This window comes from Parambassis ranga, chromosome 18 (genome assembly GCF_900634625.1).
Source record: "Parambassis ranga chromosome 18, fParRan2.1, whole genome shotgun sequence".
NCBI lineage: Eukaryota > Metazoa > Chordata > Actinopteri > Ambassidae > Parambassis > Parambassis ranga.
The window spans coordinates 1,374,427-1,389,970 of NC_041038.1; the positions used below are offsets into that span (position 1 = coordinate 1,374,427).

The 15,544-nt window shown below is 40.4% G+C and overlaps 1 protein-coding gene across 1 annotated transcript; it reads right to left on the minus strand.

The window, feature by feature from the left end:
- Positions 1-3,555: 3,555 nt before the first annotated feature.
- On the minus strand, positions 3,556-7,464 carry sox19b (SRY-box transcription factor 19b). The gene is made up of 2 exons (XM_028429300.1): positions 6,508-7,464; positions 3,556-4,509 (listed from the first exon to the last, which is right to left on the minus strand). The coding sequence occupies exons 1-2, from the start codon at positions 7,164-7,166 to the stop codon at positions 4,248-4,250; spliced, it is 921 nt and encodes a 306-aa protein (XP_028285101.1). The 5' UTR covers positions 7,167-7,464; the 3' UTR covers positions 3,556-4,247.
- Positions 7,465-15,544: the final 8,080 nt, after the last annotated feature.

Sequence of the window (15,544 nt, forward strand, 5' to 3'; positions counted from 1 at the left end):
TTGAGATCGAACCACCAACCTTCCGGTTACTAGACAACCCTGCTATACCACTGCGCCACTGTTGTCCCCAACAATACCCAAAACCAAATGGCCTGGTTATGAAGTTAGGAAGTTATTAAGTGCTTGATCCACATAAATATGTGATGCAAAGATTCATTTTTATCAGTGCTCAGCTGGTGTAACATTTAGCTGTGTGGAACTTAAATTAAATAAATAAGTCACCATCATGAAGAATGCATGAGGGTCAGGCCTTTTCTTGACACCACTATGATTTGGATGTGACAAACAGTGCACTGCTATGCTGTTTAATATAATTTGTTCCTTTATGTTGATGAAGGTTCACAGTCATCCAGCTCATTTTAATTTAAGAGGTTGAAGCAGGGCAACTGGTCTTATAGAGTTTTTTGAGGACATTTTGCTGCCTCTCCAAGCAGCTTTAACTTTATCTCTTACACCCTAATTTGTATTTCATATAAATGTTGTCCTTTTAGTGAATTATTGAATCTTGTATTGTTACAGCTAATTTGTTACAATCAGAGCAGGCCTTACTAACAACCTATGAGCTCCTTTCCTAATTGAAGAGATATTCAGTATGTTTTAAAAAACTGCATCTAAACTACAAACATACCAAACAGGAAAGCTATACTGCCTGAAGCAGCCACTAGGTGGTGCACTCCTATGTGGCAAATCACACTTCTGCTTTTCCCACACAGTCCACTGTTCCCCCTTGACAGGACGCTGGAGCACAAAGATACTTAAACCATAACTACTTTGAAACAAACAAAACCCAAAACATTGCGTTGACATACTCATTTCTGTCTTTTTGTTTTGCAGCAAGTGCATAGATGTAAATTACATAGCAGGAGAGGAGCTGAGATACAAAACCATTTGCTGTACAAGCTTCATGATTAGATAGTTTGTCTCCAATATAAAAGCAAATTCACACTTAAAACTCCACTTGGTAACCACTACCTGATTCACATACACATAAGGTTCTCAGACTGAGAGAATGACAACAGGTCTTTGAAAAGGCTTAAGTCACTCTCAGCCGATCCATGGCAACCACTTTCTGAGGCATCCCTGCTTGTTGCTAGGTGATGGGGTGTACTGGACCAGAAAATCCTTCCATTGACCACAGCCAAAACAACCCCAGCAAAGTAGGCTATATGCTGTAGGCTATACACGGATTTCACAAATCCACAGGTTCCTATGTTCCGTCGTTTTCACTCTCTTTTCCAGTCTCACTTTTTATAAATGAATCCCAGACAACCTCTTCTCCATGTCTGCATGATTCAGTTAAAGTGTCAGGACAGTTTTTTATGTGCCAGGCATCACTGATTGACAGAGGTCTAGTTCAGTGACTATGTCTACGGTCCATATCCGCAATAACTCAAGTGATGCAAGCATATGTAATAAGTTATAAAATATGCGCCGTGTAGTAGCTGTAGTTTTTCTCTTTGCAGCTGTTCTCATCCTCCCCCCTCCTCCTGTTGATCCGGTACCCTCATCCTTTCTCCCGTTCCTCGCTCTCCATTCACCTCCCACTGACCGATTAGCCGGCGCGGGTTCTCTCTTATTTCCATGAGAAAAGCGACGGCCGGTGAAAGGGTTAAGCCTAAGGACGAAGCCTCAAAAAGCAACCCTAATTTTCTGCTCTGTAGGGGAGTAAGGAAAGCGGGGGGAGGAAACAAAGACGCCCAGGGGAGGAGCGGAGAGTCCAACTTTACTATATGCACCTGCTGCCTGAAAAGCCGCGCACAATGCGCCTCCGAAACGGCCAATTACGACCGGGCCATCCACCCGCTTTTTCTGTGGAGACGGAAGAAAGGGGGAGAAGAGGGGGTGAGTGAATTTTAAAAGAGGGTAAAGTTCGGTAGGAAAGTAAATAATCAAGCTTTAAATCATTGTGGGCACTACAGACTACCGCCCTTTTCTCCTCCAGCCACATCTTCCCACCAGACAAGACTCCCATGTTCTAGACTACAGTTTTCTTCTTCTTCTTCTTCTTCTTCTTCTTCTTCTTCCATTGACAATATGGATAATAAAACATATTTTGGCTTTGGTATGATATTTTGTGAAAGGATAGACTGGTCAGTAATTTCCCAGAAAGGCCATTTTTTTTTACCTATACAGGCAAAATATTGTCAATAAATCATTTAAATCAAATCAGTTAAATAGGCTGTTGAATGTGGGGCAGGTATTAAAATACATTAAAAATATTAGTGACAGGTTAAGTGCGTAACAGTGTCCAATTAACACTGTGTTCCATGTGAAATTTATTAGGTGGTGATTGAAGTTTTAGTGAGTTGGGGCCTGATGGGGACAGAGCATCTGTGCAAAACTGCATGCAGATGTTAATGTCTACCAAAACTGGGCCCAAGGAAGGACAACACCGTCATGTGTTCCCGAGGGTGGTTCATGTTGGGCAGTCCCACAGAGGAGATACTGTATAACAAATTTCTGACAATCTGGACTCTGGCTATGGTAAAAAAGAGGTAGGACATACTATGCATTGTAGACATGGTCTTTGTCACCTCACCAGAGCAAGAAGCAGCCTTGCAGGTGGTTTTAATGTTGTGACTGAAATATAGTGATGTATATTGAGATTTGTTTCTTATATTCTCCCCTTATATTCTGCAGATAAATAGAGTGAATGACAAGAATGCATACTAGAAAAGATGGCCACTCACAGTGTTGAAAAACTGAAACACACTGACTTAAGTACTGCAAAGATTTGTACATTTTTTTATTCATTTCATTATTACCATTTTTGTTCAATCAAAAAGCAACTAAGACTCTTGTATGAGCCTTAAAACAGACTGTACACTATTTACACTTTTTTTAAATGTCACCTCTACAGGTGAGTTTACATACAAGAATCTCTAAAAAATATTCCACAAAAATAAAAATTGCCGTTTCAATTTAAACATTTACACACTTTTCAAAAATGTGTCAGGGAAGTAGTGGAATACTCAATCTTCACTTTCACTGTGAAATTGTCGACATGTTTGTTCCAGGTAGATGCTTGTCTTGTCAGTTTGATAGAAACCATTCCTATTTTTTCTCCCTGGAAGAGATGTTGGAACGAACAAAACGGTTGCTTTGCTCAGGTTTAATGTGAAACTTCCTTTGTTTTAATAAGCTGCTAGAAGAATGTATCAGTTTCCTTCAAAACACAACATCTTGCAAGGCCTTTTGTGAGTCCAGTGTACTTGGAGGAAGACATAACTGGTGAATCTTGCTGTACTTTATTTGGAATTTAAAAAAAAACAACTGAAATGTAGCATAAAATTCATTTACTTTATGAAAAACCTATGACAATGAAAACAAGTAGGGTGCTGGCCAGAGCAACAGGCTATAGCCAAAACATACATTTAAAGATCAAATCTAAAACTAAATAAAGACATTAAAACTTTTACACAGCTAAAAAAAAACATTTTCTCAGAACCAAAGCCCTCAGTTTTCAGTGATTTGGTTGACTGTGGATACTGCTTGTAGAACCAACTTTTGGAAGCCAGTTGATCTGTTCATTTCCTGTGGATGGAGTGCTGATTGTCCAACAGGTGTTTTCCATGTCATCCAACAAGAATTCAGCTGTTAAAAAAAAAAAAAAAAAAACTAGAACAAAATGTAAAATCACTTAACAAAAGCCAAGGCACAAGAGTTCGTAGTTCCGTAATTAAAGTTGGGCAATTTCTTCTTCCCACTGGAATCACACCAGCTTTAACATATCAACCAGAATCCACAGCACCGGGAACTGGCTTCATGCTCCACTCTCACTACTTGGTCCCTTTTAGCACTGACTCTATATGGTAAACTTGTGAGTGCCTGGTCACAAGCATTTAAGGTGGGTTTTTGAGTCGTTTGAGTAATTATGGCTAGGTTTTAAAAATATAAAAACACACAAAAATACATTTCCGAATATGTACACAATAAACACAGAAACTACTGTCTTCAGCGTGTTCAACAGCCTATAAGCAGCGAGCAGAGTCTCAGCTCTGTGTGCTCTGGTTGGATGTGTGAGGCTTGTGTGGCACCAAAGAGGTAGAAAAAGAGCCTTTTAGTTATGAGGCACCTCTGAACAGACCAGAGTATAGGGAGGGAAAGGTGTTTTCGCTCACATCTCATGTCTCTTTGTATTGCCAATCTAAAGTACTCCACACGATCTATTCTCCAGTCTAACCAGCTGTGCGCATTGTGAGCACTGCTTCTCTTATTCAGCACACCCACCACCAGAAGTTTCAATCTTAGATGTGTGTGAGTGGAACGGTTCCAGTGAGGTAGTGTTGCTGGACGTTGGTGTAGCCCCTCTGTGTTGTTGAGGGGTCAGTGGTGTCCACTCCTTGTCCAGGAATGTACATGCTGATCATGTCCCTGAGGTCACCTTGCAAAGCTCCCCTGTGGTGGTTTGATGTTGCTCTTGGAGGGGAGTGGGATACTGGTTCTGGTTTCACCATGGACATGGCAACAGGGCTTGGCTGCTGGGGACTGCTGCTGTATGACAGTGTGCTGTGGAATGAAACAAAATGGTACATGTTCAACTAACATCCAGTATGCAGAGTTTATGAGTACAGTAGTGATAATAATCTTTGTGTTTTTTAGAAAAATCATCTTTAAATCTTTCAGAAAAAAAGCCAACAAGCAGCAGTAAAAATGACAACAGAAGAACACATTGACTATAGTGCAATTGTATTTTATGTGATGATGATTGATGATTGTGAATTATGGGAGTGCAGACACTGCACAACATAAAACTTAGTTTCCTCGTTAAGCCATGTCCATATAATCATTAAATGCTTTCACAGCAGCAGGACTACCTTCACATTTAGCTGTGAAATGAAATATCTACACTAGCAGAGGCATCTTTTGTTTATTACGTTACATTAAAACACAGTTTTGAGGTGTAAATTTCTATCGTTTTAGCCGTGTCTCACTCTTTTTTCCTTGGTAATAAAAGATGCATCAGGTATCACACTGGATTCAGTTTACATACAGAACGGAATACGGAATACAGTGGACTGCACAAACTGAATAACCAAGGAGTAAGCTTTTAAATGTTGCTCTATGCTGCAGATTGTAATAAATCAGTAGAGGCACCCCCTGAATTAGTACACAGCTACAGACTGTGTGTCATTGAGGAGTTAGCATGGCATTATCCATAGGATGAGTCAGGAACAGGTTAACTACTTTGTGTTTAGTCAATACAGTTGACCCTACAAACCATGGGCCTCACAGTTAGACACTGAGCCCGTCCAAATGAATGTAAACATTTCTATAAAATGACAAATGGTAAAGAAGTGCAGTTATTAAACTTGCCATTATTCTCAAATAGGACATTTAAGCTACAACTATTGAATTTCAGTGGTACTGAGGACAGGGGGTGCTGTCCTGCGAGCTATAGAGTAAGCTGCCTGCAATGATGTTGGGATTGTCTATTTACTGGTTCAAAAGCCTTTTGTTGTGTTAATGTTATGCGCAATTCTATGAGCTGACAGAAAATTTAAAAAAAAGTAACTAACTATTAAACAATACCTGAGAAGTCTGTCATTTGACTTGACTCAGTTTTTGAAAGTTGATTTAAAAAAAATAAAAATCTTTCGGGGAACTTTAAAAGATCAAGCTCCATATAGAAATCAGGCAGCAAAGAGATATTAGAATTAATTTCAACATTGTTCACTCTTACAACGGAATGTCTATCAAAAGTGTGCTGTCTTTTTGGACACATGAGACCTATGGCAGGAGGCAAAAAACAACATAACTGGGACAATGTTGTGTGAAGAATAGAGGATCGTGTGTAGAGGACCACACACAGAGTAGCTTTGCCTGCCATCAAGTCATCCTGATCAACATTCCTGGCAAGACCCAGTCCAGAGCAGAGCATCACATGCATAACAAGTAGGCAGCAAACTAAACCCTGTTGTTCCTATGCAGCTCTCTTGTGATTCCATTTATCTCAAAAGCTCCACCCAATAAAGTTCACTTTCAAATCTGTTAGTTTTGCATTATGAGTTTTCAGTGCATCTTCAAGCAATACTTGTTAGTTCTTCCTGTCCTATTTTGTACAGCAATCCTCCAGTTATTCAGATAAAACATCTGATCCACTGAACATCTCTAACACCTCACTGTCACAACAGGTTTCAACTGATTTAATAAATTCACGATAACAGTTATCACTAGAAGTAAATGAAAACATTATTAAATTAAACGCCCCATAATTTTTTTGTATTTTGCTTTTGGCATCTTAAAAAAAAACTGACTGTGGTTTCTGTGCAAGTTTCAAGACTCGTTGGGTCACGTGATAAGATTGGGGTTTTTCCCTTTACAAATTAAGCAACAATAGGCTACACAAACCTGATTTGGTCAACTTTGATTAAGTGGACTTACATATTTTCAATGAGCAGCATGTAAAAGGTAGATTTTTTTTCTTGCATTTGTTTTAAACTGATCATTCACGTGACATGATCGCAATATTATACTGCTCTTGCAAAATAACACACATTTCCTCACCTGTATGAACTGGCTCCGTTCATGTAAGTTGGTGCCGCCGTCATTGCAGGTGCGTACTGGAGAGCTGACAGGTCATAGCGGTGAAGCTGCTGTGTGTAGCCGAGCGCCTCTCCCTGCATGCCGGCATATCCTCCACTAGGACCCCAGCCATAGTTTTCCATCCTGGGACTTCCACCTTGGCCTTGCGCTGCCGCTGCCAGAAGGTTTCCCGCTGACAGTGTATACTTTCCTACCTGGGTGTCTTTCTTGAGAAGGGGTTTTGTCTTGCGGCGGGGCTTGTACTTGTAGTCGGGGTACTCCTTCATGTGGACGGCGCGGAGCCGTTTGGCCTCATCAATGAAGGGCCGCTTCTCAGCGTCGGTTAGGAGTTTCCACTCCGCTCCCAGCCGCTTACTGATCTCTGAGTTGTGCATTTTGGGATTTTCCTGAGCCATCTTGCGCCTCTGTCCTCTGGACCAGACCATGAAAGCATTCATGGGCCGCTTAACTTTGTCCATGGGGTCGCCTCCAGGTGCGCACGCCGTCTTTGTGCTGGGGTGAGAGTTTCCATTACTGCCCAGATTCCCGGTAATGTTACCTGTGACCGGTGACATTCCCTGGGATGTCTGATGAGAAGGGGGCTGGCCGGTTGGCTTCAGCTCGTGTTCCATCATGTACATGTTTGCGGATCAAAGTAAGTTACGATGAGTTGAAATTAAGGCGCACGCGTTTTTGTAAGGTGTCCGCAGGTTCAACTGGAAGCGCCGGGTGATCCAAATTAAGTAGCTAATTACACACACACCCGCAAAACGGAACAGACGGCAGCGGACGACCAGTTAGTTCAGTTCTTACTATAAATCTGGCGTGGCAGCCATTATTTCTTGATGTGCTACACTTAAACTATTAAAAAATTCAGCGAATACAAATGTAGCTGTTGCTTCACAGTGCTGGGAAACCACTTGTTGTCAGTCGGCCAGCTCACTCACTGAACTGCTCTATCTCTTCACTCCTCAAGTCCTCCTATTCACTGGCTGTCCAGCATGGGCCAATAGAAACCCAAGGGCTTAGTCTCTGCGCGTGCATTTGCAAGTGAAAGGGCTCTCTGAAGGTGCATAGACACTTGTTGAGGACAGAGTCGGGAGAGGGGAGTCATTCTGGGTAGACTATCAGCCAATCTTAATAATTCGTTACCATCCGTCCCACGCACACGCACACACAGGCAAATATAATGTCACTTTGAGGTTGCATTTAGCTCCTCTTCTGCAAGATAAATAGCATTTGCAAAGCAGGGGTGTTATTTAATAGTTTAGACGATTTTGCAAAAGCTATGTTGTAAATGCTGGTTAAAAAATAATCAATCAGCAGGTAGCCCTCATGTCGTATATTTGCTTGGTGTTTGGGATTTTATTGCAACATCTTTTTTTATACTAAGATCAGAATTCAAAAACTTGTCATGACTTAAAAACGGAGGGGACAAATGTCTAGTAAAAAGCATGTCTTTTGTATAACATTTAGCTTGCAGTTGCTTAACAATTAAGTATTTTTTTATTTCATAATTATTTAGTGATAGATTTGAACTACCAGCACCTGTTGCTTTAAGACTTGCAGCCTATGCAGGATATCCTTCTTCATTAATCTGTGTTGACAGATGATAGTAAGCAAAATATTGTAGTTGAGGTTTTGTGTTTGTGTAAACATCATAAGAGTTATAACTGAAAATGTATGAAGACTTATGAGGGTGTCATATAGTCAGATGTTGTCTCATATAGCAGAATCCCCACCACATTGTGGTTCTTCTTCTGCTTCTCCAAGTCATTTTCTTCACCTGTGCCAAAACTAAAGTACTTAGTCTCTGTATGTCTGTCACACAACAACAACAACATTGTTGTACATCTGCATGACAAAGAGAAGTTTTCACCCTGATCTAAAATTCCAATCATTTTATCTGCGCCCACCAGAACATTCTTTTATATCATGTGAATTATTCTCATTTTCTAATTATGCACATCACACATCTCCTTTGACTTTTGTCATGATGTTGAAGTTGCACTCAGCTCACTGCACATTTGGTGACACGGAGGACTCCAGGCCCAGTTCCTGCCCATCAAATGAACTATTTTACACATGAGCAGGTAAAGTAAGCATAGAGTGGGTTGAGCCCTCTGAGGGTCAGGTTAGGCTTGTGCCCTTTTATTGTTGTCTGCAAGAAAGGTATTCTGCATATGGGTACCCTGTTTGTACAGCCATAGGGCTTACTGATAATTAAATCTCCTGCACCTACCAGAAAGTAGTATTTATAATGACTGTGCCCTGATCTGAATGTTTATATTTCAGATCAGTCACTATTTTGAAGTGAAAGTCATATTCTCAAATGCAGACAGCACCTTATAATGTTGAGACAGAAGATGGTACTACAAAAAAGTCAAATGCAAACTTTCCATACATATCCACAGAAAGTTAATGCTATCTTATAATCTTGACTAAATTGTTTTAATCTCATCCTTGTGTTTTGTATACTTCATACTATATACAAATTGAATACAGTTTCCTGAGTGCACAAATGCGTTGTCTGAATTCTTCTAATGTGTGAAACTTTTAAATATCACAGTGATATCTAAGCTCTCAAGTTTGATCAGCATTTTCCTCTAATATCAGCATGAGAGTGTTTAATCTGGTGCTCAGCAAAAAAAAGCATTTCTGAAGTCCAAACCTAGTGGTAGGGGAGTGGCTCCAAATCTCCCATTCCCAGCTTTACATTCAAATTGCATGCTTTTTTCAGATTATGATTATGACTTACTTGCAACCAGCAGTCACATGACAAAAATGTCCTGCAGCTGATCTGCAAGCTTTCTACAGTTGATCTGCAGTGGGTGAAAAACTGATATGTCAATATGGATCCACCAGTCATCGTAAACTTACATCAGGTTATTTCCAGTCAGGGTGTATTCCTTGGGCATCACCACTAACTACACCAGACCCTATGGAGACAAAGTAGACCCTGGAAGAAGAAGTGTTCCAAGTCAAACTAAACCTCCTCAGACATATCCACCATCTCCTCTGCTTGCATCATCTCATTTCCCTCCACTCTTCTGCTTCATGAAATCCCCACATCTAAACATTTTTTGCTGACCTGGACAAAAGTAAGGGGGAGAGTTCTCTCCCGATGCCTTTAAGTGTTTTAAGTGCAACCTGTCTCTTTGTTGCTCTCCTCACATTCCCCTCAACCCATGTAATGGTCAACCAATTAATTCTCCAACTTTTTAGACCCCATGGTATTCCAGCTGACAGTGTGTCTGCCCATGGCCCCCAGTTTATCTCAGAAGTGTAAAAACATTTTTCTGTGGCTCTGGGGGCCACCACCCTGTTTCACAAGATTTTGTCCCCAACTCAATGGTAAGACTAGGGCACCAGTCAGGAACTATAGGTAGTTTTGAGAAGCTTCACTAATTATAACCTCACAACTTGGAGCTTCCATCTCCCTTGGACTGAGCATGCACAACCCTCTAACCACTCTCTACCTCTGGTCTCTCCCTCTCTGATGTGACAAATCCTTACAAAAGCTTCCAGAAAGCTGCAGCTTTTGTGGGTTGTTCCCGGGCTGCATTGGTCAGTCATGGGTGGCCAAGGCTCATTGATCATGTGGGGAGGGAAGGCTAGTCTGTGTGGTCCTATCCAACTGACAAGTTACTGTATAGCCTAAATTGCTAAAAAAAAAAAAAAAAAAGAAAAGAAAAGAAAAGAAACGGTACATTTAGGCACATGGTCATAATTTTATATCTGATCAATGTATACTGCAGTGTAAATGAGCCCACACTGACTGAACATGTGACATGAAGGAAAAAGAGTACTCTGAGAGTAAAATTGGACATTATGGGAAGAACATGAATTAACATCTATAGAGTCAGCTGAGTTAGTATGACTTCACAGAAGGAACAGCACCTATATTTTTCATGATACCAAGAATTCAGATAATTAATAGCTCTGATGTGTTTTGGCTTGTGTCCAGTAACACTCATCACTCCCCATAAACATTTAGCCTACAAACAGCAGATGAATAAATCCAGTGAACAAGTGATAGGTATGGTAACCCAGGAATTCTGTGCGTTTTCAGCAGTGAATGAAGGGAAAACCACAGCTAATGTAGAGTGAGTGCTAATGTTGTTCTGTGTCATCTTATAGTATTGTTTCACTTGAGGCATCTGTGTTTTCCTGCTCTCTGGAGATGATGTATATTTAGTCAATTATGCCATAACATTTCCTGCCCACTCTGGAATCTGGACTCAGCCATGGGGGCAGGCCCTCAAGTCACATGACTTTTTAGTATAAAGAGGTTTTACCATGACATTTTAATTATTGCTTTTATTCACCACACAGACAAAACAATGAGAGAATTCAAATGTTATGGAATGCACTGAGGTAAAAAAACAGCTTGATGGAAAGGAGGGGAAATCAGAATGAACAGAAATTAAGTGGGATCAAATAGGAAGAAGTAAGTAGGGCAGTGGGGGTAGGGTGTAGATTAAAGGGTGAGAAAGAAAACGGGCAGAGAAAACAGGCAAAAGAAAGCCACAAAATGAAGGAGAAAGGCAGGCAATGGAAGGGAGAACAAGTGAGGAAGAGGAGGGACAAAACTATAAAGGGATGGATGATGAAGGGGTGGGGTGTGAGGTTTTTGTGCAGGAGGGTGGTTTTGGGTGACAGGCCTCATTGAATGGGGTTCTATTCTTTCCTGTGCTGGCTTCTCTTCTCATGCAAAACAGGCCAGTTCAGTCTCCCAGCCATCCGTCACACAGAGAAAGACCATGGCAGGCCTTTTACGAGTCTCACACTTGCATAATCCACCCTCCTCACCCCAGCCCTCCATTTCTCAACCCCACGATCCAGCACCCAACAGGGGGTGGAGTGGGTGACAAGAGTTTGTATATGCTGGGCAAGTGGGGGATGGACACGGGGTATCCTCACCACAAAATTTGCCTTTGGAAGGACAGCCGCCTAGGCTGATTTAGAGATTTAACATGTTTTAAAGCTTGACTCAAATCATATTTGAATACTGGGACGCAGTTGGAAAGGAGTGACATTTTTATTTGTATTATTTTGTGTGTTGGTTAAGGGCCCTTATTTATATTCACTGTGACAATGCTGAATTTGTCACATATATGGAGGTGGATGGACATGAATGAAACACAAAAATAAGACATAGAGATGAAACAGAAAAATAACATTTATATTGCCATGAGAAATACACATACAAAGGCAGTAGCAGGCATCAATTTTGAGCTTGTATTTTATACAACTGAGAGTTAGAGGAGACCTTAGGTTAATGGGAGTCTTTGTGGAGGATAAAAACTAAACGCTGGTATTCTGTGTTCAGTTTCGACTGTGATGAGAGGAAATCTATTTTAGAAAACCTGATATGTCTTGATAATAATACCAAGAACTCAAAATATACTCTGGGCATAAACCATTTAATGTTGTGTATACCAAAAGTAGTATTTTAAATTCACTCATCGATACATGTTGCATACATGTGCAGTTCAGTTCAGTTCAATTCAGTTTTATTTGTATAGCATCTTTTATAATTAAATTTGTATTTAGACACTTTACATGAACCTTCTAAGCAAGCAGGCGAGGTGACAGTGGCAGCAGTGCTGAAAAACTATGTATTGTATTAGTTATATTTTAGCTGAGATGTTGTTTAAGTTAATTATACTAGTACTAGCATGCTGATCTGGAGGGAGAGAGACCTGCAGAAAGACACGCGCACGCGCGCACACACACACACACACACACACACCACAAGAAAGACTGGTCACACAAATACTGGATCATGAATATGGGTTGGCCTAATGAGAAGAGAGGAGAGAAGAGGAGGTGGGAGAGCTGCTTAGTGGATCATGCTGGTGTTGCCTATAGGAGCATAACTATTTAAAACTAAGAATTAGTCAATCTTATTCTACCTATAACTGTAGCCATATCAACAAGTGACTATAACTATACCTATCAGCCCTACACATGTTGTTTTAGACTAGCTTTATGTCTTGCTTAACAGAAAGGTTTAAGCCTGGTCTTAAAGGGTGAAGGTTTTGCTTGATGGACAAGTTTTTCAGCATCACTCTGAGACGTGTTTAATGTGAGGGGTAAATGACACATCCAGGTCGAGTCATCCTGTCCAAAATGTCCTTGAGACATGCCTGAAGTCTGACAAATGGCTCCTTTTTTTAAGCTTCATGGATAAGTATAACTGGGTATCAGCATAACGAGTGATAGTCCAGCAGCAGAGAGTCTGCAGAAAGATATAGAGAGAGTGTAGAGAACCACAAACACAAATCTATCAAGGAGAGAGGACACACAGGATGTATTCCGGAGTAGGTTTGAAGAAGTGGAGGGAAGGGGGGGGGGACTGCAGTGTGGGTCACAGTGGAGTTAAAGCTTTCCAGCAGTGAAGTAGTGCAATAATTCACTATCCTCAGCAACTAACCTTAAATCAGCAGATTAGATATAAAAATATTGATTTCTTCCTTACGTTTTCCACTCTTTGTAACACATTTGGGTGTTTGAATCAATGGTATAAATGCAAAATGTCGTTTATTTACATTTTTAACAACCGGAATAATAATATGATTTATAATGGCGTTTAGGTTCTCTCTACCTCATGTCATCATTTTATTTCTATAGAGGTGCAGAACTTGCATTTTGGAGAGAGAGCTAGTTAAATACTGGTTCATACATTGTGGCAGCTTGGCTGGCTGACAACCCTCTAGCTTGAAATGTTTTCAGGTTAGCTGTTTAAAAGAACACTATTGCCCTCTAGTGGAGTGAGTTTTTTCTATTATCTCACCATTTAGTATATATCTTCATAAAAGACTCACAGAACTGATCATATGGCGCTTCAACATTTTAGCTGCTTTGGTAGTCTGTGGAAATAACACTTAGTAGTTATTATTTTGGCACATTGTAACTTCATTACTGTTTAATGGGTCATGCTGGAATTTACACATATACTATTTAACAACTATTACCTTTGTTAATCTACCTTTTAATTGCTTTTATGTTTATTTGAAATGTTGAAAAAGTTTCTGTAGTAACACCCATATGAGGGTGTGTACAAAAAGCTGAAGTCCTTTGATAGACCTGTACATCCTTCTCCTGCTTTGTAGGAATTAACAATCTTTGGCTGAACTTGTTTCTGTAATAATCCTGTAGACTGGACCAAGTGACTTCAAACCTTACCTAAATATAGGTTTATATTCAGCCCTGTTATGATGATCGGTATCATTTTTTTTTTAAATGAATAGTATAGAAAAACACAACAACCTGCCAAGTAACACATACATTAACATTCCATATACAATTCTAACAAAATAATGCACTTTGTAGTGTTTGTAGTGTAGTGTAGCACAGTTATGACACTACAAAGTCGGTGTCCTTGGTGGAATGAATCTCAGGATACTGTGGGGTTCCTCGAGGCAGCAGGAACTGGGTTCTTCAAGGGAAGGGAGAGGGCAGCTGATGATTTTATGGTGCTGTTGACCCACTAGAGCACCTTCCTCTTGTCACTGTACAGCTGGGAAACCACACACATATGCACTAAGCCAGGATTTTGTGTGATGTACTTCCTAAGGACCCTCAGAAAGTAATTTGCTTTACCAGTGCTGTTTGCTGTCCAGGTCAGATCTTCCTTTATTTGGACACAAGTCTGGTACTCTTTCCACCAAGATCCTGGTAATGAACGGACTGGATGTTTTTTTTTTCTCCTGAAGTCTGAAAGGGTGTAGAGTAATGGGCTCAAGAAATATTGATTTTTTTTTACCATGAATATTATTAATAGATTAAAGCTGCAAGCAGCATTGCGGACCCTCACACACCTCGTCCCCCCACACCACGCTGTCTCCTCTCCTATGCTCTCCTCTCTTCTCATTTCCAGAGACGTACAACAAACACATGTTTACAACAGAAATTTCCTACTGCCAGTCGGTGGCGCTGTGACGGTATCATCCTATTAGCATATATATCTGTTCAGACTCGGGTCCATAGCAGTACTGTAAGATTTTGTCCACATTGCATGAAGTATGTTGGTGGTACTGCAGAAAATATGTACACAGTTAAATACAGAAATATTTAGCTGAATAAATTGTGAGCTATCCTTACAAGCACCTTTTTCCTCTGGTCTTATAGTGACAGTATTTTCCTTGCTGAATTGGGTTGTTAGCTGTGTCCAAAGCCAGCCTGGAGAAGTGGATTGTACTTTGTCAGGCCTTTATCTTCAGACCTGTCCAACTTGTGAGTCCCACTTGAAGACTAAGCTTCTGCTGGTATAGCACTGAGGCATGCAATCCCCCTGACCACTATAAGGTGGCGATCCCTCAGGGGAAAACTGAAACATAAACATGAAATAAATAAAATATCCTTAATCCAGATTTTATTCATCAACAACATAACATTTATCTGGATGGTCTCATCATGTAATGTTTTCTGTTTTTTTATTATTTGTTTGTTTTATTTGTATTTTTTTTAAAGCACTCTACTCATGTCGACTTTACAACCACAGTCTCCTATTTCCCTTTGCAAAAACTTTCACAAAAAATGGATACATTGCAGTGTCCTGCTAAAGCTGGAGTGGCAAAAGTGCCCCTTCTTGTCGGACTTTTCCGCTACCGATGATAATTTTGTCAATACGTAATATATTAATTTTGTGAGTATATTAACATGTGCTTTCTCAACTCCTAAAAATTTTATTTGAGGGGGCACTGCACCCTCTTGCCTCTGCCTAGAACCGGCCTCGTATATCAACAAAATAATTGCTGACTAAGCAACCTGTAGACCTTCAGTAACATTTTTACTTACTATTTATGTAAGCTATGTAGTCTTATAATACAATGTATGAACATAATAACTCATTTAACTTATTTAATTAGCTAAACTGTGTAGTGTTGTTTCGTTTGTTCCCGCGTGTGTCTTATCAGATAAGGGACCTGCTCGCAAACTCGACCACGTGACCAGCCAAAACAAACCAGGTCATCAGCGTTACGACGTCATTTACGGTAATAGGAGGAGCACG

Coding starts and splice junctions, on each gene's coding strand:
- sox19b (XM_028429300.1), bottom strand. CDS start 7,166: ATGTACATGATGGAACACGAGCTGAAGCCAACCGGCCAGCCCCCTTCT. Junction 4,510..6,507: donor AACGGAGCCAGTTCATACAG/GTGAGGAAATGT, acceptor TTCATTCCACAG/CACACTGTCATACAGCAGCA.